General features: G+C 42.8%; 1 protein-coding gene and 1 pseudogene across 7 annotated transcripts in view; one reads left to right on the top strand and one right to left on the bottom strand.

Moving 5' to 3' along the window:
- LOC147027752 (ELKS/Rab6-interacting/CAST family member 1-like) overlaps positions 1-25,885 on the bottom strand; it is a 434,885-nt gene that overhangs the window by 357,148 nt on the left and 51,852 nt on the right. For all 7 annotated transcript variants that reach the window (XM_085877321.1, XM_085877320.1, XM_085877323.1 and 4 more), the window contains one exon: positions 10,171-10,268. In XM_085877321.1, the coding sequence (XP_085733447.1) occupies positions 10,171-10,268 (98 nt within the window). The remainder of the gene's footprint in view (positions 1-10,170; positions 10,269-25,885) is intronic.
- On the top strand, positions 244-4,919 carry LOC147027753 (uncharacterized; annotated as a pseudogene).

Genomic DNA, 25,885 nt, shown 5'->3' with positions numbered 1-25,885 from the left:
TCTTCGAGTTTTATCAAACACAAATATGAATGAAAGTGAAAGTGACAGTGAATGAATCCATGGCCAGACATGCTTGACATCATATACACCCACAGATGCACAGGTTGTGGGCCTAGAGCGAGTGATGAGTGCATCTACTGCTATGCTGTTGATTAGACTGCTGTCTGTACTAAATATGAAGCCAGAGCGGGAGCCAGGGCAAGCACCAGCTATCTTTGCAGTACAGGGGGATAGGGGGGGACTTTTCATGATCAGAACATGCATGCATGGAGCTTAGTCAGGTTTTTGTTTCTCTCCCCAGGCAACAATGGAACCTATTGCAAGCCTCAAGCGACAGCGTGAGGATGTGACGTTTGAGCATTGTATCATATGCCAGGAAAGCAGCCGGGCTAAAGACACGGTTTTCAACCAGACAGACCAAGGCATTGCTTCCATCAGAGAGGCGACTAAGCTCCGATGCAAACTGAGGCACTGAATTTCGGCCAGCTGTGGACAGGCTTTCATCGCTCTTTGCAGAGCCTCAAGACAGTATCCCCAAACTTAAATGGCACAAACTATGTTACTCAGCATACACACATAAGGGGAAAATAAATGCTAAGCTAGAAAAGGAGCAATCAAAAGATCCGGCAAAAGCGCAAGCTAATGAAAGAAAGGGTGTTTCAGTTGAAGGACGCCTGTTTTTACGCAGTAGTGCTACTAAGGTGGACTGGACTTTGTGTATGTTCTGCCAAAAATTCGATAGGAAGCAGAAGACAAGTCGTGTCACAACCTTCGACGTGAGTGACGACATCATAGCAAAATCTCAATTTGTACATGAGATCTTCGTCCGAACTGCAACTGAGAATGATTTGATCTCTGCTGAAGCATGTTATCATGCTAACTGCCTTAAAAAGTTCTATAGGGATGTAAAAAGGGCAGAAGCCATGAGCAAAGCAGCTGACATGGCCATATCGTGGTTGTGTCAAGAACTGCATCACTCTGCTGAGAAAGGACACGTGTTTGAACTGTCAGCACTATTCGAGAGGTACAAAGAACTATCCAGTGAGTGCGACTGCACGATTCCTGCATCGTATGTTAGTAGACTGGGCACTTTCAAAGAAACTTTGTCAAAGTACATTGGGGACACATGAATTTCTTGTGCCAAGAAATGTAGCTATTTCAGAAAGGCAAACTCTGCTTCTTCCCAGACAGTTCAGTCACATACCCCTTTCAGAAATGGTGTGTGGTCAGAACAGTGCTGAAAATATTCCCGTATTTAGACAACAGGATGATGATTTTCCATCTTTAGTGCATGTTGCTCTTAAACTCCACAGTGATATCATGTCACATCCTGCATTCGAGGGCTGTGATGTCAGTGAAGAAGCAGAGTTGGCAAGCATACCACCATCTGTACACATGTTTGTCAATATCTTGCTTGGTGGCCAAAGTGGTGTTGATGCTGAGTTTGATGAATGTGAAACGTCTGAAATTAGTTGGGTGAAGAAAACAAGGGTCCTTGGCATTGGGCAAGATATGGTCTATGGTATTTGTGGAGACCAGAAAGCACCGCCTAAACATGTTGGAATGGGTATGACACTGCACCAATCAACTAGGTCAAAAAAATTGGTTGAGCTATTCCATAATGCTGGGCACATAATCAGCTACAACCGGGTTCTAAAGTATGACACATCAATGGCTGAAAACACTCTGAAAGCACTTGATCCACAAACTGGGGCGGTGGTACCTAGCAACCTGGTCTCTGGAATATTTGTGTATTTTTCCGATGACAATATTGATATCAATGACTCAACCCTAGATGGCAAGAATACATTTCACGCTACACAGTTTGCTGCCTGGCCGAGGGGGGCACCTGCTGAAAGTGGTCTTAGAGACATCAAACCATCCAATACATCAACTTTGGATATCCCACCTTCAGTTGAAAAGATTCATGAGGTGTTTATCAACAAGGACACCCTCATTCCTGATTTCGATGGGGTTGAAACAGGATGGTTTCTGAGGGAGAAAGATCCTCCCAGTGCTCTACAAGACAGTGTAGATTGGGACATGGCATTCTTAACATCTCGGCAAGGAGAGGATGACAAAGGTTCCTGGACCACGTTCAATCAGTTGCACAGCACAAGGTCAGAGATAGCCAAAACTACCATTGGATATATGCCAATCATACTAGCCCCAGCTCATGAACTTTCAACTTTGAACACCATAGTGGCAAAGGGCATTACATGTCACAAGGGCTCTAGGAAACCGCTACGCTGTGATCACAGTTGATCAGGCATTGTACCCCCAACTGATGGAGATGAAATGGTCAGTATCCGACTTCAGAGATACCCTAATTCCAAGATTCGGTGGGTTACATATCACGATGAACTTTTTGAAAGCAATAGGGCAACACACAGAAGATTCTGGAATACTTGAACTGTGGGTTGAAAGTGGTTTACTTGGACCAAATTCGGCTGAGAAAGCTAAAGATGGAAAATCATATGCAAAGGCAATGAGGGCGAACAAATTAACTTGGCAAGTGCAGTGGCAAATCTTGATGCCGCAATTGAAAACTGACCTCCATAAACAATATCCCAAAACTTGCCAAACCCTGGAGGATGCACTAGCCAGCAAAGACTTCGATAGCTTACTTGACATTGTGGGTTCTGAGACCTTTCGGCAGCACCTCACAGTCTTCGTTGAAAATCGACAGAGTGATCCAAACTTCAGGTTTTGGTGGGATTACTTGAGGATGGTAACTGTATTGCTTGCTTTCGTTCGGGCACAGAGAGCAGGGTTGTGGACACTACATTTGGAATCGTTCCGAGAAATGTTGCCATTCTTCTTCCGATACGATCACGTGAATTATGCAAGATGGGGCTGTGTTTACCTGTCACAGATGCATCAGCTCCCACCAGAAGTGGAGGAAGAGTTCCGCCTTGGTAACTTTGTTGTGAAAGGATCGGACCAAAGTTTCAACCAAGTCGATCCGGATCATAGCCTGGAATGGCTCAATGGAATTGGGAAAAAGAGTGGTGGAATCATTGGAATAACCACAACCAATTCAGCCCTGGCAAGATGGACGCTCTCATACAAACACAGGACGCGCATTTCAATGCAGACGTATGAAATGATGAACGTTGGAGTGGACACTGGGTACACCCCTAATGAAGCCACCTCTTCCCGCACTAAACGTGACAACTCCGATGAGGAACGAATCCTTCAAACTCTCTTGCGATTCAAAGTATTTGCTGAAGAATCTACTGGTCGACCAAACAAGCTCCTTAACTGCGCAACAAAAGATGTTGCGACTTCTGAAATAGAAGAGTCGCTGCTGAATGCTGAAACACTTGGGCAACAGAAGTTGGAGAGTTTCGTCAAAGAGAGACTTGTGTCATCCACCAACTTGTTCCGTTCTGCACTTCAAAAGGTGAAGGCTCCAACCTTTGCAACACTCTACGATGTTGCTACAAAGATGCCAAGTGGGAAGACAGAAAGCACAAAAGCAGACAGAAACTTCTTGCAGAGACTAATTGCAGCCTACAGAGCTGGAAGACCGGTAGACCTGGTGAGAATACTGAACCATGAGTTAATGAACGTGCCAATTAGCATTGCTGAAACGTCTGGTGAACTTCGATCTGGCATTAAAGCCAACTTATTTGACATTCTTATCCAAAGTATAACCTGCCCCACAGAAATCTCTAATGATGAACCTTCTTGCTTGATCATTGATGGACAAGCTGCAGTCATGTCACTTGGAAAGCCAAGCAAGGCAAATACCTTTGGTTACTATGCAGATGAATTTGTGAAGTTCATTTTCTGGCAAGGCCAGGCTTACAGCCAAATTGACGTTACCTTCGATCGGTACAGAGATATTTCCATCAAAGCTGGAACAAGGACCAAACGTTCAAAGAAGTCAAGGCCAGTTCGGCATCTGATTGAAGATAGGGACGTACCACTCCCCAACAAATGGCCGGACTTTCTTGCATCAACTGAAAACAAGACAGAGCTTGCTCAGTTCCTGTCAAATGCTCTCATAGCCGCGGCACCCCCTGAAAAAGTGGTTGTTGTTGGTGGAGATTTTGCTTCTGAAACAGAAGTCCAGAGTTCAGACCCTGCAATGGACACAACATTGCTAGAGAGCAATCATGAGGAGGCGGATTCTAGAATGATTCTACACTGCCTTCAAACAGATGCACCGAACATTGTGGTCGTAGCTCGTGACACAGATGTCTTGGTGTTGTTGGTCACCAACTTCGGTAGAATGTCTTGCACGAGGCTTTGGATGAAAGCGGGAACAATGAAGAAACCGAAGTATGTTCCTGTGCATGACATAAGGAGGGAACTTGGACTTGCCGATCATGTCTATGAGATACTACCTGCATTTCACAGTGTAACAGGATGCGACACGGTGTCCTTTTCCTCAGGACACTCAAACAGAACAGTGGGATATCTTCCTTGAACACAACAGTCTTCTGAAAGGTCTTGGCAAGTTTCCGACGCCCTCAAAACAGGTCACAGAAGATGCTGAAAAGTTCATTTGCCACATCTACAAGGCACCATCTGAGAACTGTAATCAGGCCCAGATTAAGCTTTTCAGCAAATGTCATGCAACAGAGACCCTCCCTCCATCTAGTGACGCTGCAAAATTCCACATAGAACGAGCAAACTACCAAGGTTTCATTTGGAGAGAAGCTCATAACCCAATGCCATCCCTGCCACCACCAACAGAATGAGGATGGAGACTCGTGGATGGTAAATTGTCACTGGTTCTTAAATCTTTGCCTCCAATTCCAAAGGGATGCAGAGAACTTGTGCAGTGTAGTTGCACAAAAGGTTGCAGTCCTAATAGTTGCTCTTGTCAGAAGTGGGGGAGCCAGTTGTGCACTGAAGCCTGCAAGTGCAATGTCGCAGAAATACCATGTCGAAACAGGGTGAAGTAAAGTATACATTAGCAGGTCGGGGTTGGGGGTGGGGGTGTGGGTGGAGTGGGTGGAGGGTGTCGTGTCACAGTGAACAAGCTCTTCTCCTTGCCCCCAATTGGTCAGACAGATTGCAGTAGGATCTGATTGAGAGATAAGAACACATGATTGACTGTCAGAACAGTTGTTTGCGTCATAAGTTTACTTTGCACCTGGTGACCCTTAACCTTAATTAGGAGGCTAATTCGTCAAATTGTGAAATTCAAAATTGAGAATAATCTTGCTTAGGAATTACGTATGGATAGGAGTCAGTCAAACCATTTCACTTGTGGCATTTAATCATATAAATGAAAGTGAAATGAAACACTATGTTAAAAAACTAATAGTTGCTCTAGTACGGAGATATTAACAAAATAGCATTATTTTTCCTTCACATTTTCCTTTTTTTCTCACATTTTGAAAACCTGGATGAACCCTACTATACAAAATATTGTAAAATAAGTTACATATCTGGATAGAGGATGTCAAATAAAACACTTTTTGAAAAATTTTGAAGTTTGCACTCATTGACCTTTGACCTTAATTAGTGACCTTATTAGGCATTTTTGGACTCGGCAAACAACAGATTCGTGCTCAATGTGAAAAACTACCCCAGAAAAAGTGGTTTGCCTGCTTTTCCACAAAAAAGCTTCTTGAATTCACATTTCCCAGAAATATAACCAGTCTAGGTGACGTGGATGGTCGCGAGACTAAGGTGAATTTGAAATATGTAGATAAGAGAACACATCAGATGGCATTTTTGCCATTCGTTGTTCCATAGAGGAACATGACGAGCAACTGTCCATTCATCATTTGTGTTCGATTCCCTAACCGTACGTTAGGGAATCCCAACGCTAACGTTGGGATGAAAGCATATAGTAATATAATTGCATACTAGTCATACAGTTTTTGACAGATCGGGCTGAAAGTTTTTGACAAAGAGGTTGATTATAGTGCGCATAAAAGCGCGGAAGCCGATTTATAATTTTAGAAAAAAATATATTTTTTGGATTTTTTCAAAAATTTCAAAGTCCTGCTGCTAGGCAACGGTGGCGTTCATAGCAACAGTGCTTAAAAGCATAAACTAGATCCTGGTATGAACCTACCAGTCAAGTTTCATCAAAATCGGTTGACACCTCTGGTCTCCAGAGCTGTCCATGACGTACAAACAAACAGACAAGCCGGTAGGCGACATGGGTGGTCGCTATATAATTGCACACGAGTCATACAGTTTTTGATGGATCGGGCTGAAATTTTTTGACAAAGAGGTTGATTATAGTGCGCATAAAAGCGCGGAAGCCGATTTTTTATTTTCGAAAAAATATATACTGTATATATAAATATTTTTCGGATTTTTTTCCAAAATTTCAAAGTCCCATTGCTAGGCAACGGTGGCATCCATAGCAACAGTGCTCAAAAGCATACTAGATCCTGGTATGAACCTACCAGTCAAGTTTCATCAAAATCGGTTGACTCCTCTGGCCTCCAGAGCTGTCCATTACATACATACAGACAGACGGAAACCCTGAGAATAACGGTAGTCTAGCGACCACCCAATAAAGCTAGTATTATTTCCTCCCTTGTTGACTGAAAGGTAGCAGAGCCTGGGAAGTGATAAATGGGGATACATCTGCTATGTCAGGCTAGCAATTCGACTTTCCCCATCCGGTTTTTGATAAATGTGTGTTAACGTTCTACCAAAATCACTTTATCAATTCGATATCACTTTATTGAGCTCTTACTGATAATTACCTCCACCCACCGAAGCTGGACGGAGGTTATGTTTTCACCCCCGTCTGTTTGTTTGTGAACAAAATATCTCAAAAAGTTGCAGACAGATTCGGACTAAATTTGGTGGAGAGCTGGGTTATACGACAAGGACGAAATGATTCGATTTTGGTGAAGATCCGAATCCAGATCCAGATCCGATAATTTTTCAAGTGATTTTTTCACCATTGAGTAATGGGGGCCAAAATGACGTAGAAGCACGATGTCTGAAAAAAGTTGTGGATGGATTCGGACAAAACTTGGTGGGCAGGTTGGGTATGAAACAAGGAAGATTTGATTCAATTTTGGTGAAGATCCGAATCCGGATGCAGATCCGAGAATTTTTCAAGTGATTTTTCACCATTGAGTGATGGGACTAACCCGACAGATAACTCTCTCAAAAGGTTATGGACGGATTCGTACGAAACTTGGTGGACAAGTTGGGGATGTAACAAGGAAGATTTGATTCGATTTTGCTTACGATCTGAATCTGGATGCGAGAATTTCTCGCGATTTTTCACCATCGATATGATAGAGCTAAAACGATAAACTGTATAGCAGGATATCTAAAAATGTTATAGACGGATTCCGATGAAACTTCTTGGACGAGTTGGGTAGGTGACAAGAACAAGCCGATTTGATTTTGGTTCAGGTCAGAATCCAGATCCGACCCATCAGTGGGATACAAAACGTAAACTAATCAGCTTGGTGGAGGTCTGTGCTCTACCGAGGGCCCTTCCAGTTTAAATTATTTTTACTTTTAATTTATCTTCAGTTAAAAAAAAAAGTGTTGTGGTGAAATGTTTATAGATTTATACACAGTAATGCTATTTTTTTAAACAAGGACAAATGTGTTCAAGAGCCGCGTCATTCCACCAGTCAATCTTGCTATGCGAGCTTCCAGGGCATCAGGTACCCCCAGGGCATCAGGTGCCTTTAGGGCGTCAAGTGCGTTTAGGGCATCAGATGCCTAAGGGCATCAGGTACCTCCATGTAGCCTCCCTGCCTGCTTCACTCCCTATTCTCACCCCCAGAAAGGGTTTGTCTTCACCAGAAGAAGAAGAACAACAACAACAACAACGCAGAGCTCTCTTAGAGCCAGCGTTCGCTACGCAACGTGGCTAAAAAATTATCTTCCCACTGCATTCCAAGGTTGGTGATTTGGAGTGGGGGGGGGCTTGACTACTTGAATATCCCGGGGTCTGAAAACTTAAATCCCGCTCTATCCGCAACACATGATGGTATACATATGCACATAAAAAAATTTTCGACATCAGATCCAAGTTGACTGACTCGTGGCCATTTTAGTTGTGAAAAAAACAAAAAACCCAGTGTCAAACACGTCCTCAACCATTTCTCGGACAAGCATTTACTGATGTTGTTCAAACTTGGCGTACAGATAATGAATGATGGCTTACATGTGCATGACATTTTTTTTGAGATCAGATTCAAGATGGCCGACTGGTGGCCATTTTGTTACATGAATGTGTCCCCAACCATTTCTCAGACATGCATAGTCCGATTTTGTTAAAACTTGGAACAAGTACAGTACATGATGGTTTACACATGCCCCTTACTATATTTTGTGATCTGATCAAAGATGGCCTCCTGGTAGACTGGTGGCCATTTTAGTTGTGAAAAAAACAAAAAACCCAGTGTCAAACACGTCCTCAACCATTTCTCGGACAAGCATTTACTGACGTTGTTCAAACTTGGCGTACAGATAATGAATGATGGCTTACATGTGCATGATATTTTTTTTGAGATCAGATTCAAGATGGCCGACTGGTGGCCATTTTGTTACATGAATGTGTCCCCAACCATTTCTCAGACATGCATAGTCCGATTTTGTTAAAACTTGGAACAAGTACAGTACATGATGGTTTACACATGCCCCTTACTATATTTTGTGATCTGATCAAAGATAGCCTCCTGGTAGACTGGTGGCCATTTTAGTTGCACATAAATATGGGCTAGCCCTTCAACTCCATGCAGCAAAATTACTAAAACAACAGGAGCTATGGCATTTTATGTCTTTTTTACTTGTACAATTGTATATCTGAGTGATACATGCTTTGCAGATTCCTTGGTTGCATCAGAACGCTTTGTACAAGTTGCATCCTCTTAATATCTTTCATTTGGGACCTTAAATTCAAATACAACCTCTCTTTGAGGTTTCAATGACCTCCAATGTTCTGGAAAAACCCTCTCTACCTTTTTGCAGACCATGCCACATTGTGTGACATGCAACCCGCTGAAAGGCAGACGGAAGCTGCATCTCTTACTGCCAATCTGGAAATTATTAGACTCTGGTCTGATAAATGGAACATATCCTTCAATCCAGGAAAATCACAGTCTCACCCTTTGACTCCAGTATGGTCACCAAAGGAACCAACCAAACTATTTAGTTGGTCAATAACTGGAACAGGTTTAGTCTCTTGTACTGCTAGGCCTCACCTTCAGCCATTTCCTTTCCCAGGTTGACTACGTGGCGAAGTTGGTCTCCAAAGTCAGCTGCAGACTGAGCATCCTTCCTTGATCAAAGTCTTTCCTTGGAAAATCAGAACTATTCTGTCTACAAGGCCTTTGTCCATACCTCAATAGAGTGCTGCTCACAGATATGGGATGGCACTCCAACATCACATCTGTCTCCCCTGGATTTTGTGGAATCTAAAGCTCTCAAGATGATTGCAATCCCCCATGATGAGGCCAATGCACAAGATCTGTTGCTATCACATTCGCAGGCAGGTTGGTGGTCTCTAGGTTTTCTACCATAACATTGCTCCCCCTGGCTTTCTCAGTTCCGCAACCCTCCCCAGCAATTGCAAGATGCACGTGTTCTTCCAGTAACGCCCTCATGGTTAAACTTTCAAAATCCTGCACACCTCAACTCTTCTATTCCTCGCTTCTCCGGTCTATGGAACCACTTTCCAGAGGCTTTTTGTCTCATTCTTTCCTCCAGGATTTCAAGCAAGCAGTGCATCACCATCTCTTGTGAACCCCCATTCTAACCCATGACCTTTATACCCCCATTAACCTTTCCGAACTCAACCATTTTACTTGCTCGTTTCTGTTTCTTCACTTTCTCCTTGTCTTTCCTGTTCATTCATTCCTCAATATTCGTCCCACTGTCACTTACACCTTGCTCGTCCATGAGCCTCACTCCTGTAAAGGAAAAGAGGACGAAGAAAGAAAACAAGCATTTACAAAGAACGACAATTTTTCACAAACTGGTGCTCAAACACTGCAGAGTGCTCCAAAAAGTGATGTTATGTTTTTGAACCAAAATTGAATGATGACTTTTTTTTTTAATTGTATTTTTGAAACCCTCAGAATGCATGGTAAAGCATTTCGAGGATTTCAGAAATAGGAATGAATCAACTCAGACCAAACTCCGACTTGGATTAATGGTAGAGAAGAAGCTTCGTATAAAGCTCTGGAAAGCCAAGTTGTGGTAGTGTCTCACCTTGTACCACGTCCAGCGACCTCTCCTTGGAGCAGCTGTGCCAGATCCCTCTGGACACGCAACTCCTCCTGCAGAGCATGCACTGTCAGCTGCAGACTCTGGAGAACACACACACACACACACACACACACACACACTCATGTAAAAAAACAAACTGCCTTCCCATCCTGACAAGCATCACCTAATTAATTGTGCATTGGCACTCTAATATACTGTACGAGCCAAAGTCATGTCAGTGAATCAATTCCCAATTCCTTAAATAGGTTGACCATTTTGCCTTCCTGATCAATATTAACATTCTGCTGTCTCCATGAATCATGGGTCATCACTTCTAAAACCTGACTCAACAGTTATCAGCTCTTAACTAACTTGGTCAAAATTACAAGCGATAAAAATAATCACTTGTTTGAAACTGTGTACATAATGAGTCAGGCTTACTTAGGTGATTAGATATATCATCTTGCACCTTGCTGTGGACAACAAGGTTTACAGCTGAATGTGGACAACATCACGAATGCTAAGGATGTACATGAACAGTGAACCATTCCACAATATCAATATTCTTCAATCTTCAACTCCCACTATAACAGTAATGTCTTTGATGACATCTCTACTATGAATCTCTTCAGTGTACATCTGTACCACTAAAAGGGTGTGTGTGTGTGTGTGTGTGTGTGTGTGTGTGTGTGTGTGTGTGTGTGTGTGTGTGTGTGTGTGTGTGTGTGTGTGTGTGTGTGTGTGTGTGTGTGTGTGTGTGTGTGTGTGTGTGTGTGTCTCCTCCATAACTCCAAAACTATAAAACCGAGCAGCCTGAAACTTTGCAGGCATTTCAAGAAAACTCCATTGAAGTGCAAGAGTGAAAATTGGGTGTTTGAGTTAATTAAAACACCCCATTTGAAGATAATAAACGGTCTTATTTAATTACATCCTTCACCCCGCTCTCTGGTTCTGAAGGTATTTCCTGGGCAACCTCGCTGGGGATTGAAGCCACCATGTTTTTGGCCTGCTCAACCATGCCTTGACTTGGAACAGGCTGCAGCAATTTCTTAACTATAAAGTTTTTTTTTCTTCACTTTCCTCACTCGTATTGAATGCCGGTTCATCATTGCTCCAAATTGTTGTATGCATCACTTTTGTAAGTTGTATAGTTTTCAAATTAGGACCTTGGAGCGATTTAATGCATTATTTGATAGTTTTCTATGATATACTCTCATGGACTAAAGTACATAATCAAAATATTATTTCGGATTTGAGGATCGGATATCATCCGGACTAAGTAAGTGTCGAAATCTGTTGTGAAATCTGTTAATTTAAAGAAATAATGAGACATATAATTAAGCCGGTATACCTATTTACTTTTAGTAAGCAAAGCTATGTTCCCTCCTTCAAAATACACAGGAAAATGTGAAATTTCCAAAACAAAAAAACTTATCTTTTTCTACTGTTTGGAGAATTATATTGAATGAACAAAAAATTTAGGAATGTAACAAAATTAACCGGCTTCATTGCGCTGTATGATTTCATGCATTCACTACAAGACCTCATGCCCTGTCCCCCAGAGGGATTGCCTATCCATAGCGTCTACCAGATCTGTGTCTATATTTTTGGAGGTTTCGCGAGGTGTTCTTCAGGGAAACAAAGCAAATCTGTTTCAAAAAAACGGATGTTTAAAAAAAACAAGTTGTAACGTTTGCGCGGACCCCAAACCGATGCACCACATAACACATGCACAGACGAGCAGGCAAAATGGCGCATTTTCTGCAATGTTTATTTCACGGGTGATTGAACTTTGTGATGTCTCTCGGGTTGTTCTGCATTAAGCTGCAACACTTTTGTGAATTAAGTCAATTCGTTTCAATAATTCATTGTATTTCATTAACTGCTGCGTGTGTGGTGAAGACGGACTTTAAAATTAAAGGGATCTTTTATGGTATGCAGCGACAGCCTGGCCAACCATTCCATTTCAGCCATTTAATTGGAGTGCTTGCATGAGTGCTCAAGCCACTTGTCGAGCGCCAATTGTTGACAGTAGTACCATGTTACATCGTTCTGTGCAAATCATTCACTCTCTGCGGACGCTTTTGCTGCACCACGCCATTTAGAGCGAGTGGTTCGTGCTCCGTCAGCCTGAGCGAGTGGTTCGTGCTCCGTCACCCTGAGCGAGTGGTTCGTGCTCCGTCACCCTGAGCGAGTGGTTCGTGCTCAGTCACCCTGAGCGAGTGGTTCGTGCTCCGTCACCCTGAGCGAGTGGTTCGTGCTCCATCACCCTGAGCGAGTGGTTCGTGCTCCGTCACCCTGAGCGAGTGGTTCGTGCTCCGTCACCCTGAGCGAGTGGTTCGTGCTCCGTCACCCTGAGCGAGTGGTTCGTGCTCCGTCACCCTGAGCGAGTGGTTCGTGCTCCGTCACCCTGAGTGAGTGGTTCGTGCTCCGTCACCCTGAGCGAGTGGTTCGTGCTCCGTCACCCTGAGCGAGTGGTTCATGCTCAGTCACCCTGAGCGAGTGGTTCGTGCTCCGTCACCCTGAGCGAGTGGTTCGTGCTCCGTCACCCTGAGCGAGTGGTTCGTGCTCCGTCACCCTGAGCGAGTGGTTCATGCTCCGTCACCCTGAGCGAGTGGTTCGTGCTCCGTCACCCTGAGCGAGTGGTTCGTGCTCCGTCACCCTGAGCGAGTGGTTCGTGCTCCGTCACCCTGAGCGAGTGGTTCGTGCTCCGTCACCCTGAGCGAGTGGTTGGTGCTCCGTCACCCTGAGCGAGTGGTTCGTGCACCGTCACCCTGAGCGAGTGGTTCATGCTCCGTCACCCTGAGTCCGTCATCAGTTTATGATATTCCAAACAAAATTCTGATATCATCAGTTGCAAAAAATTTCCTCCTTTGTAGCAAGACGGTGTAACCTTAACTCATTGGAGTTGAGATACAGTACGAAGTCTTTGAAACGGGTCAAAACTATCACCCAACACTGCCAGTGCCAGCAAGTTATACTTATGCCATTGTTGTGCATTAGTTTATCAATCAATATTCTTCCTCACCAAAGAAATAGAGGAAAATGTTGAAAAAGAAAAAGAAGGAAAATATCAGCGATTTATCACAATGTTGCATTTTTAACTAGAGAGTTCATAGAACATGCTATCCAGCACAATGTTCAAGTATATACTTCAATTTCAAATAAAATAATGGTTTTAAAAATTGTTTTAAAAGTTCCGGACGTTTAGTGTCATTGAAAGTCTTTTTATCACCCTTATACACCACCATATTTAACATCCTGAGAAACTCTTCCTGTTTGGAATGATCTTCAATGTTGTTTGACTGCCAAGCAGGGAGACAGAATCAAATAATTATCTCACTTCTCCCTGGGCATGTGCATTTGGGACGAATTCAGAGACCAAGTACTGTAAAACGGCAGGTTGGTTTTCCGATTTGTGTTCAAATTAAAACATTCAATATAAGTAAGTGGTTCCTCGATCATAAACTGACATTTACATATGGACGGCCATTGACAAAAACAGGACAAAAGGAACGGTTGAAAGAGTCGTGAATCACCAAAAGCAGAGTTGAATTCCAAGATAGAGGGAGACGGACAAACAATGGGTGTGGGGAGGAATGAGGGGCAAGAGACAAAGCATATTGTGGACAAGATGGATACAAAAGGAAACTCTTAGGAGGGGAAATTGGAAATTTGGAAGGTGGAGGGATGTGGGTGGGGTTAATGAGGGTAAGAAAGATCATGGCTTTGGATTGGGGACGATTTGAGATGGTGCTGAACAGCTGTCTTGAAGACCTGGAGGGAAGAATGAGGTTAAAGAGAATGTGGAATTTAGTTCCACGAGTGGGAAAAAAAAAAACAGGAACGAGTGAGTGGAGGTGAGCAGTGATCCTGGATTGAGGTAGTTTCACCATAAGGGGGTTGATGTTGGACCGTGTGCTGCAGAAACCTGCGGCGTGGGTGGGGGTGGAGTGGATGAAACATAGAAAGAGCAGAGGGTGCAAGACCAGAAAGGAGGTGGTAGAAGACAGAGATATGAAGGCGACGTGATCGGGCCATGGTCTCAGCTTCGTTATGGGAAATGCCAATGACCTTGAAGGCTTTAGTTTCGGTGGTGTCGAGCTGAGCAAAGTGTGATGCAAATGCGCCCACCCAGAGGGGGGAGCAGTACTCCATGAAGCTGCGGATTAAGGCCTTGTAGGTGGATAGGAGTTCAGGTGCGCCAAGGAAGGTTTAGGTGTGCCAGACGGTCCTTTTGGAGAGAGATCGTGATAGTGTGAGATTTGTCAAGATTGAAAGACATGTTTCAAGTGTTTGACCATCTTGTGATTTTGTCAATGTCTGAAGAGAGGGAAGAAGCTGCAGCCTGCCCATCTCAAGGGATGTCACGGCGCAGGGTGGAGTCATCGGCAAATAGGTAAAGGGGATTTTCCAGCATCAGAGAGATCATTGATGAAGATCAGGAGTAGAACTGGGCCCAGAATACCACCTTGGAGCACTGCAGCCTTGATGGGGAGAGGAGACGAAAGGATTACGTTGAGAGCCACACATTGGCTCCAATATCAGTTTACATTTTGTATCCCACCGATTCGCCGGATCTGCATCCGGACCTTATCCAAAATCTAAGCTGGTTGTTGTTGTCACCTACCCAATTCATCCAACTAGTTTCGTCATTTTTTTTCGTCCACAACTTTTTGAGATATCATGCTACGTATCGTTTTTTTGTAAATCTATCAATGGTGAAGAATCATATGAAAATAAAAATTTTAATTTTAGTATCCGGATCTGGATCTTCACCAAAATCAAATAAATTCATCCTTGTCACACACCCAGCCTGTCCACCAAATTGCATCCAAATCCATCTCAACATTTTTGAGATATCCTGTCACAGACAAAAAGACAGACAAACAGGGTTGAAAACAACCTCCATCCACATTCGGTAGTAGAGGTAACAAGCTATGCTTCCAGAAGCATTTGTTGAACTTTTGAAACAACTTGTAAAATGGTCCATGGAATAATTTTTGTGTGCTTGGAAAACTTACAGTTTATGCCTAGATAAATGTGGCTGGAATCAAACAGGTTTAAAGACGGACAGAAGTTTACGCCACACTAATTTTTTTTCTCAACAAGATCGAGGCTCGTGGAAGAGTAAGGTGACAGGACGTAAAAAGGCAAAGTACTGACTTTGGGGAAGTGGGGCCACAATTAGACACATCAAGCAAGAGAGTGAATGAACAGGAAAATAAAAGAGAGGGGTGGGAGGAAACAGCAATCGACAAGTAAGAGGGTTTTTTGGATTGATAGGGTTAATAGGGGTAGAAAAGATTGCAGGAAGAGATGGGAGATGACAAACATTCGGTGAACTTACTTGGTGGTAATAAAAAGCAGAACTGTCAGGATTGGAACCGAAGCCCACCTGACCAAGCCCGGCATAAGGCGGATTTCCAATTTGCTCTTCACCCATCAGAGGTGCAAGCCACTAACTAACTCCACTTGTATTAAGGGTAACATTAATGTTACATTTGCAAAATGGGTATCATTACCTCCCTCCCTATCTCACACCAAAACCAGCATACATTGTATGATGACGCAGCACGAGGAGAGGCTTTGGGTTATGTAGCATTGATCATAAAAATGTAATGGCCTGCCGTGAAGTCAGGAGCAACCATCTGAATCATAACGCAAACTTTAGAATATCTATATATTACTAAAACTCTCATCTTGTATGTATGTATGGATGTATGTATTATGTATGTATGTTCCTGAAATACAGCTAAAAACGGTACACGATAGTGCAAAAGTTTTCGGTCCACCTTATTCATCATTCGCCTGCGGTGTGCAGTATCAAGTTTCGTTCAAATCGGGCAACAAAAAAAAATATTTAAAAAATCAATTCCCGATTCAGTCAAGTCCTCTTCGAGAGTATTTGATCAATGCAAACAACCTCAGCGGTATAGTTCGCTGAAGCTATCTTTTTATTTTTTTTTTTGAAGTGATTTTTTATCAACCGCTGTCACAACGGGAACCCAACGGGCTCACGGGTCGTCTCGTAACCCTTAAATTTATCGATTGTGTGAGGTTTTTGGCTTTTAGTTATTTTAGGTGGTCCCCATAAGCCGATACAAGGACTTCTGAAACCACCTCCTCGGTGTGCAGCATATATGACCAAGGCTTTCACAGTGTAAATGGCAAGCAGTGTTCAACAGCAACATGATGGATCTTGTGAAATGTTTTTCGTTGGTGTTGATTCGTTGGAACTAAGCTTACCTGAAATGGTGTTAATGAACAAGTCTCTTCAGACCATGCCACAATTTTGATTGCAAGTGTTCAATATTACATCATCTACCCACAAAAGTAAAAACAACAACAACAACAAGGGCACTCGGTTGAGCGCATACATCCGCCATGCAATGCCTGATCCATGAGAACATATCAGGCCCAAAACATTTTTGAAATATCATGCTATACAAGACTATATCGTTTTTGACCCGATCTCCCAATGGTAATGCGTCACTTAAAAAATATTGTCGTTTCCATATCTTCACCAAAATCTAATCATTTCGTCCTTTTCACACACCCAACCTGCCCACCTTATTTCATTTAAATCCGTCCATAACATTTTGAGATATCCTGCAGACACCAAACAAACAGAGACAGACACGAGTGAAAACATAACCTCCTTCCACCTTCGGTGATGGAGGTGATGAGAAATGAGCATAATCAAGTGATTAGGTCCCTAATTTGAATTTGTAAAGTTTTACTCAAATTTGGAATATTTTTGTTGCAGTTATCTCCAATATAAATTAATTGTTTGGTCTTATCTGGAATAGTCTGGAGATAATATTAAACCTCTTGAATCATTTTCTACAAAAATCCGTTAGCCATGAAACGGTAGCCAAGCAACTCGCATCTCGCAGCTCTGAGGCTAACCGAGAGATATAATGCGGGCGGACACGGTGATGGATCGTAGCATCATTTTATTGAAAGGACAATCAATCCGAGGGCGAGCTGCTGGTATGGCTTGAGAAAATCAATGTCTACTGCACAGCAGAGCAGAGTTTCCTCATCTAATCATGCACATTTGCACCTCATCCTCTGATGGAAGAGAATTATTTAATTGGTTATTGCAATAATCTGCTTTTTAGGTGGCATGTACCCACTGCCACCAATTCAAAATATTTTGATTTGGCAAAACGAGTCACCAAAATAACTTTGCGACTGCATTGCTTTATGCAAACTAATTCAGAACATGATATATAAACAATAAATATTGATATCAAGAAAGTTTTTCTGACATCATTATCACTTCCATTACTATATCGAATCATAGGCTCTTCTTTTTCATGAATGAAGCTCTTGCATCTCTGTGACGGATAGTTCAATCTTCGTCAAAATTGCAGGGGTGACTTAAGTCCTGAAGGCGTGAAATAAAATAATCCATCTGTCATTATTACTTGTGAAATATTAAGAAAGCTCCAGCTTCAAAGTAATGAGAAAGTTCCAGTATTTGTAAACCATTCATTGTTTGTAACTTTTGCTGGCATGATCAAACTTAACTCATGCAATCATCAAACCGTTGAAAGTGCCAGGTTCGAGTACATAAATGTGTCATCATGCGACCTTAAAGTGAGTCAACTTGAATCGTGATCTGTCACATTCGAGTTGTCAGCGACTAATTCTTGGTGGATAGGGTGTCTAGACCTTCGGACTCCCGAAGGGATGAAAACCAAGACCAGTTGAAACAAGGGTGGATGAGCTCTCTGAGTTTTGGAGCCAACAGCCATCCTGGGGGTGGTAGTGGTGTCCCCTGATATTACTAAAATCGCTGGGCAGTAGCAGTGATGGATGCAGCTATTGGCAAAATATCTTTCTGAAGACAATGACAAGAGTCTGCAGTTCCTAATCAGCAAGATTTCTCCCGCGTTAGATAGGACTACAGGGAAGCTTTCAGGTTCCCCAGTTGTTGTACAGTTGTGCAGGACTGGATCAGGATCCAGGGAGTCCAGTGCCTGTGCAGGTGCACATTAAATGCCTGTGCAGGCATTGTGAGAAAAACCATGTGGCATGTTGTTGATGACGGCATGCCCAAAGAACTGGAGGCCGTTGGTCAAAGTTCTGCACATTGGCAGTTCAGATGTGATAATCGTGCTGTGCTAAGAATACAAAATAATCACCGGCATATTACTCTCGGAACTCTGACCAACATGGAGATGGATAATAAACCCAAAACAGCAGCAGTTGTAGATCCAAATAGCAAGGTGTAATGTTGAAATTGTAGCACTCTTGCAATCAAGGCTCACGAATCAAGGAAGCTTGAAAGAAAAGACTTGCACCTTCCTCTGGTCCAGGAAAAACCGATAAGAGGAGAGAGGCTGGATTGGGTTTTGCCATTTCAAAACAAGATGTTGGGAAAACTTAAAGCATGCACACTATTGCCATCTTAGACAGACAGATGAGCCGAAGACCCCAAATTTATAATGAGACAGACATGCTCCTCATCTCTGTTTTTACAATAACAAACTAGAGGGGGAGCACTCGGCAGAGTGCAAAACCTCCGCCGCCAATACTGCAAGGTCACTCAAGTGAACCTGATATCCTATTCATTCAATTTGACGTCAACAGTGCTCACAGAGTTATAGTTTGCAACTTTCCCTTTCACTTTTAACTTTTACATACTCAATTCATTCGTCAGAACTAGATTTCTTGAGACAGAAATTGATTTCACGTGGGTATATCCACCTGAAGTTCCAAAATCAGCCGCAATTATAATTTTGGCATGTTTTTTGTTGGAAATCACTTAAAACATGTAGAAATGCAAAAAAAAAATTCAAATATTTTTTCAAAATGGCCGCCATCGCGGCCATATTGGATTTTGGACCAAGTCCAAAATCTAATGGCATGATCCTTGGACCATACCTAACCCCCCCACCAAATTTCGTCTAAATCCGTCGAGGAGTTTTTCCGTAATACTGTTCACAAATAAACAAACAAACAAACAAACAAGCAGTCATAGACTGGTACTTACGGAATCGTCAACTTGACCTCTGACCTTGTCTAATAAAAGCTCTCTCGAGAAGGTAGCGACGCAAACTCGAAGTTTCTATGATGATTCTGTACCAAACCATCAAAAATCGAATGTTTTGGATGTTTGACCTCACTATGACCTTGACCTTTGACTGATTTTGACCAAAATCTAATCAGCGCTAGCCATCAACCTCCTGAATCACGTGGTGTAATTTGACATTGGTAGCTTCTTCCGTTCTCGAGTTATCATTTTTTGGATGTTTGACCTCACTGTGACCTTGACCTTTGACCGATTTGAACCAAAATCTAATCAGCACTAGCCATCACCCTCCTGAATCACGTGGTGTAATTTGACATTGGTAGCTTCTTCGGTTCTCGAGTTATCGTGTATATATCAGTATATATCAGTTATATATATATATATATATATATATATATATATATATATATATATATATATATATATATATATATATATATATATATATATATATATATATATATATATATATATATCAGTTCTTCATCACTGTTCCAGAATTTCGACAACCGAGTTTTAAGCGTCCTAAGCGATTGCAAAAACCGAAGACAAAATTAAAATTGAAGTTAAAACGAACTCATAACGTCGAGCGAAACAAAAATACTCCATTTCTCCACATGAATTTACGGAATTATGTTTGACCTCAATGTGACCTTGACCATAATCTAATCATCCCTAGCCATCACTCTCCTGAATCACGTGGTGTAATTTGACATTGGTAGCTTCTTCCGTTCTCGAGTTATCGTGCCTACAAACAAACAAACAAACAAATAAACAAACAAACAGAAACGGAAGGCATCAATATACTTACGAAATCTTTAGATTTCGTAAGTAACAAACAGAAAGGGGTGAAAACAGTAACCTCCGATCTTCGATGGCGGAGGTTAACAATGAGGAGGCAAAAGACCAATTCTATTCTTATCTGTGACGTACTGTTGAAACTGTTCCACACGAACAAGCTTCTTCTGATGGGAGACCTACCTTAATGGCAAAGTTGAAACAGACTGGAAAGACCTGTGGACATGTTCCCAGTACTTTTGGCCAAGGCAAGTCAAACTCCAATGGTGACAAATTACTTGAACTTTACAATGAAAGAGGCCTGGCGATCACTAATTATTTTTTTTTAGAATGCCTGACTCATGGCACTTTTCTGAGATACATCAAAGATCAAAAAGGTACCACTAACTCGACTGTAACATTACACGATCTGATATTAACAGTGTGCTCTCGACTCGAGCCATGTGAGGGGCATATTGCTCAACTTTTCACTCCCTCATTCGCAATATTCGTAAACTAAAGAGCACACGGGCTAAACCAAAACAGCGACCAAAAACTCTGAAGACGCTCAATGTGCACAAACTGGAGAATGACGACATCTAACTTAAGCTCGAAAAAGAGATTGCGGGATTGTTGAGCAAAATTGTGTTTGAAAGTGATGTTGACCATCAGAGGAAGCAATCAGTCACCCCATCGATCAAACATCCTCAAAGGTTGTTGATAGAATCCAAGGAAAATGGTGATCAGTTTGATGAAAATATAGAAATTATGCAGCTCGAAGACGTAAGACAGATTGTAAATAATGCCGTCAAAAGCCTGAACACAAGATCGACTCAGCAAAAGATTGGTATGGTCGAGGCAGAACTACAGTGTAAAGTGAGAAACGTGCGGAACTAGAACGTCAATCGGTAGAGCGCATTCCTCCGCCAAGCTGAACAGTTTACGTTTTGTATCCCACTGATAGTCCGGATCTGGATCCAGACCTTAATCAAAATCTAATCCGGTTGTTCTTATCACTTACTGAACTCATCCACCAAGTTTTGTCATAATCTGTAAACAACTTTTTGAAATATCATGTTATATATCGTTTTTGGCCCCATCTCTAAATGGCGAAGAATCGCTTAAAAAAAAAATCAAATCCTCGTATCCAGATCCGGATCCAGGGCTTCACCAAAATCTAATCAATTTGTCCTTGTCATTCACCGAACCTGTCCACCAAGTTTTGTCCAAATCCGTCCATAACTTTTTGAGATATGCTGCTCACAGACAAACAGCCAGGGGTGAAAACATATCCTCCGTCCACCTTCGGTGATGGATGTAATGAGTGGTGGGACAATAAGGCTGATGAGCTTCAACGTCTTAGTGATATGAACAACATGAAGGCATTTCACGCAGAGCTAAAAACATGGACCTACATCTTCAAATATGGATCCGATCAAGAATGTTGATGGTTCTCAATGTTTTACATCCAAAGATGACATTCTCAAATCTTGGAAGGAATACTTTCAAGACTTATTAAATCATCCATCCCACTTTGAGTGTTGATGCACTTTAAAGCTTTAAACAACTGCCAGTTCAAGAAGAGCGGGGAAGCGTTCCAACCATGGCAGAACTGTCAAGCGCACTGAAGGAACGAAAAAATGGGAAGGCTACAGGATTGGATCGTATTCCATCTAAATTCTTAAACATGTGGGCATCGCTCTCAAGAGGGAATTGCTAAATTTATTTAAGCATTGCTGGGAGATGGAACAGGAATTTAAAGATTCCATTATTATCACAAGCAGAATTCCATTAGCAAAATGTGAAAATCCTCAGGTGTGTCTGTCTGTCTGTCTGTCAAATATGAGACTAGCAAATGATTTGATTATCAAGGGCTAAAACAGAGGTCTCTCTTAGCTTCGGTAATATTTACAATATTCCGCACTGAAGGATTAAGATTAGCAAATGATGACAGCTCAAATACTATATACATTGGAACGCGATGTCCTTCATTGGCACACCTGAACTCCCATCCACCTACAAGGCCTTCACCGGCAGCTTGATGGAGTACTGCTCTCCCCCTTTAAGCTGGCTCCCCTGCCCCACATCTTGCTCACTGACACCGTGGAAACCACGGCCTTCAATAACATTGAAATCTCCTGCACCGAAGCTGAGTCGATGGGCCTATCACTTTGTCATCACAGACAGGTCGGTGGTCTTTATGACTTCTACAGTCTCCGTTCTGGTATTGTACCCTCTTCTCTTTCCGTGCTTTGTCCTCCTCATCAACCCCCATCTAGTGAAACTCCCAAAATCCAGAAACACAGATCACCTCCACTCATTTGTTCTCTTTTTTTTTCCAGCCTGTGGATCCAACTTCCACATTCTCTTCAATCTCATTTTTCCATCTGTCTTCAAGACAGCCGTTTACCACCATCTCATATCATCCCCCATCCAGGAGCATGATATTCTTTCTTATTTCACCCCCACCCCCTCCCTCCACTTCCAAATTTCCAGTTTTTCTTTCCTGAAAGTTTGCTTCTGCATCCATCTTGTCCATCCCACATATCCTGTCCTAACCCTCACTCTCCCCACACCCATTATTTGTCCTCATCTCCCTCTATTTTGTCCTTCAACCCCTGCTAAGTATCTCTCTCTCCCTCCATCTCTCTCTCCCTCTCCCTCTATCTCTCTCTCCATCTCTATCTCTATCTCTATCTCTATCTCTATCTCTATCTCTATCTCTATCTCTATCTCTATCTCTATCTCTATCTCTATCTCTATCTCTATCTCTATCTCTCTTTCAGTGTTCCTGATCCTTTCAGTGTTCTCACTCTTCCAAGAGCTTTGACTGTATACAAAAAACAAACAAACAGGGGGTGGTATTTTAACCTTTAAAAACTGAAAGCAAACAAAGGAACTTTTTCTTTGCCAATGATACCATCCCAATTACCTCCAATTTGGATGATGTGCAAATAACTCTCAACCTCTTTAATATAGCTGCCACAAAGTTCGGCCTTACCATCACCATGAAGAAAACAGAATTTCTGCATCAGGCACCACTTAACACTACCACCTACAAACCCCCCTACTGTCCATATACATGAAGAACCTATAAAAACAGCACATGGATTCACTCACTGAGGAAGCACTGTAACAAACATAACATCTAAATATAGAGATGGAGACAAACAAGTGCGTCCAAGCTCTCTCTGTTGCTTGTGGGTGTTTAGAAAACAGAGTCTGGTCATGACATGGAATCGAGCACGCCATCAAGTGCAAGCTATACAGAGCTTTTGTCCTTCCTGCACTGCTCTAGTCTGCTGAGCTGCATACTTTATACAGAAGGCACACGAATAGCCTCAATCGTATACCAGCAAGACACTCGAGGATAATATTGAACATCAATTGGCAGGTCGGCAGGATAAAGTCTCAAATCATAAAAGTCCTAAAGTATGCCAACGTGCCTAGTGTTGAAGCACTTCTCATTTATTCACAGCTCCACTACGCAGACCACATTTTCAGATTGGATGACAACAGATACCCTGAAATAGCCTTGAATGGCAAACTTAAAGAAGGTACTCCGTACGTGAGGGGACACAAACTGCGATTGAAGGATGTTTTGCAATGCAATCTTAAAGGGTCAGAAATCAGTGTTGGTAATTGGGAAGACCTTGCTCAAGACAGGTCAACATAGGAAAGAAACATGAGAGCTGGAAATCCTGGAATGAAGATAGTGGAACCAAATGTGGAACGAAAGTACATCACAAAGAGACAACAGACATAACCCTCCTCCTGGCTGCAGCTTTCACTACGTACTGCAGTCGGTGCAGTAGAACTTTCGGGGACCCAAAGCGATTGATGTCACACATCTGCCACAATCACCAGAACGTTCCCCACCAGTCGTCATCAACCTTGATGGACAGCCAATGATGATGATGATGATCATCATCATCAACATACATCATGCTGCATACAGTGTCAATTGTGCTGGAGCAGTTTCTCAGCTGTGGTTACATTCCTGGATAGGTCGCCTCCAACGTCCAACTTATGGTGGCAGATGAGACACCCAGTTGAACGTCTATCCGAGGGACGGCACACTGCCCTGCCTTTGAAACATCACATTGACAGTTTATAGCTGGGCCGAGATTCAAGCCCACGCTAGACAGCTTAGAGGTGAGTGTGCTTACCTCTACGCCGAGGCCACCCCCAGCCCATAATTATATGGATGTTAAAACATATCATCTTTTTTTGTTAAAATAACTTCGTTCAAAATAGATCAGTGGGGTAAATGATGAATGTAAACTTCAACTGAACAGTAGGATTGCATGGATTGTTTGTTAATGACTACAACGGCTTTCTACGTTGACGTTGACTTTACATTCTTGAAAAAACAGTCAGAGGAAATTGCTGAAGTTTCACCTATTTCTGAAGGTATTCTCTTGATAAGTTCACACACTATTCCATCAATGTGGTAGCACCTTAATTGCGTATAAATTTTGGGACATGTACGCAGCCATCGCATGACATCTGTTTGACGTCCTAATTAATCATAGAGAGATTGGCACACAGATGTTCTTTATATGGTACAACGAGTTCAAAATTATAAGGTGACCAATCTGCATTGTATGGGATATGATTGAAAACCTACCAACTACACTAGAGGGGTAGTGTGGTCATATTTGCCATGTTGCTCGCAGGATGGCCTGGAGGTGCATACAATCGTCTCTGAGCTATCAAGCCTGGGTTTGAATCAGCTATAAACTATAAACTAAACAGCTATAAACTGTCATCAAGCCTGGGTTTGAATCAGCTATAAACTATAAACTAAACAGCTATAAACTGTCATCCTGGTGTTTCACAGGTCAGGTCAGGTATGGGAGCATGTGCCAGAACAGCGCGTCGCTGCGTCCACTTTCCGCCGGTACTCCAGGGGCCTCCGTCTGGCCATCCCCCAGGCAGATGCCAGGCCCATCCCCATCTCCTTGAGATGATGGTCAACCTGCTGTAACCATGAGGCACGTGGTCGGCCCACTGGCCTCCTCCACTCATGAGACTCCCTCGCTGAGAGAATCTGGTGAGCAGGATCAGCGTCAGGAAAACGAGCCACATGTCCATACAGCCGCAGCTGACGCTCACGGACTATGCAGGTAACAAATCTCATCCGAGTCTCTCTCAGCAACCGCTCGTTGGACACAAAATCCGACCAGCGATAGCCAAGGATTCTCCGAAGAGACCTGGTACCAAAGGAATTAAGTCTCCGTCTCAGATCCTTGGTCAAAGTCCAAGTCTCGCACCCATAGAGCAAGACTGGAAGTACCAAGGACCTGAAGACTCGGACTTTCGTCCTCCCGCACAGGTACCGGCAGCGCCACACCCCATGATCCAGTGAATCCATGACTCCCCAGGCCCGACCCAGACGTCTATTGACCTCCGGCTCACAACCTGCGGAGACATGAATATCACTGCCAAGGTAAGTGAATCTATCCACGACCTCAACATCCTCACCACAAACAGACACAGACAGGACAGCAGCATCCAAGATGTCACCGAAAGCCTGGATCTTTGTTTTGACCCAAGAAATCCGTAATCCCAACGGCTCCGACTCCTCATTCAGCACCTCGAGGGCCCCCAAGAGGATGTCTAAAGTCTCCGCAAAGATGACTGCATCATCTGCAAAATCAAGGTCCGAGATCTTGACATTGCCAAACGATGCACCGCAACTTGATCTCTCCGACATCCTCCCAAAAATCCAGTCCATACAAGTGCTGAAAAGTGTGGGGGCAAGTACACATCCCTGACGAACTCCAGTAACAACTGGAAATAAGTCAGAGGCGGTACCACCACACTTCACAGCACTCTCAGTACCAGAGTAGAGTTCAGACATCAGATCGATCAGTTTCGGTGGCACCCCAC

This window comes from Eptatretus burgeri, chromosome 4, assembly GCF_056783735.1.
Source record: "Eptatretus burgeri isolate ZD-2024b chromosome 4, Ebu_testis_v1, whole genome shotgun sequence".
In the NCBI taxonomy this organism is placed as follows: Eukaryota; Metazoa; Chordata; class Myxini; order Myxiniformes; family Myxinidae; genus Eptatretus; species Eptatretus burgeri.
This window is presented reverse-complemented; position numbering and strand designations above follow the sequence as displayed.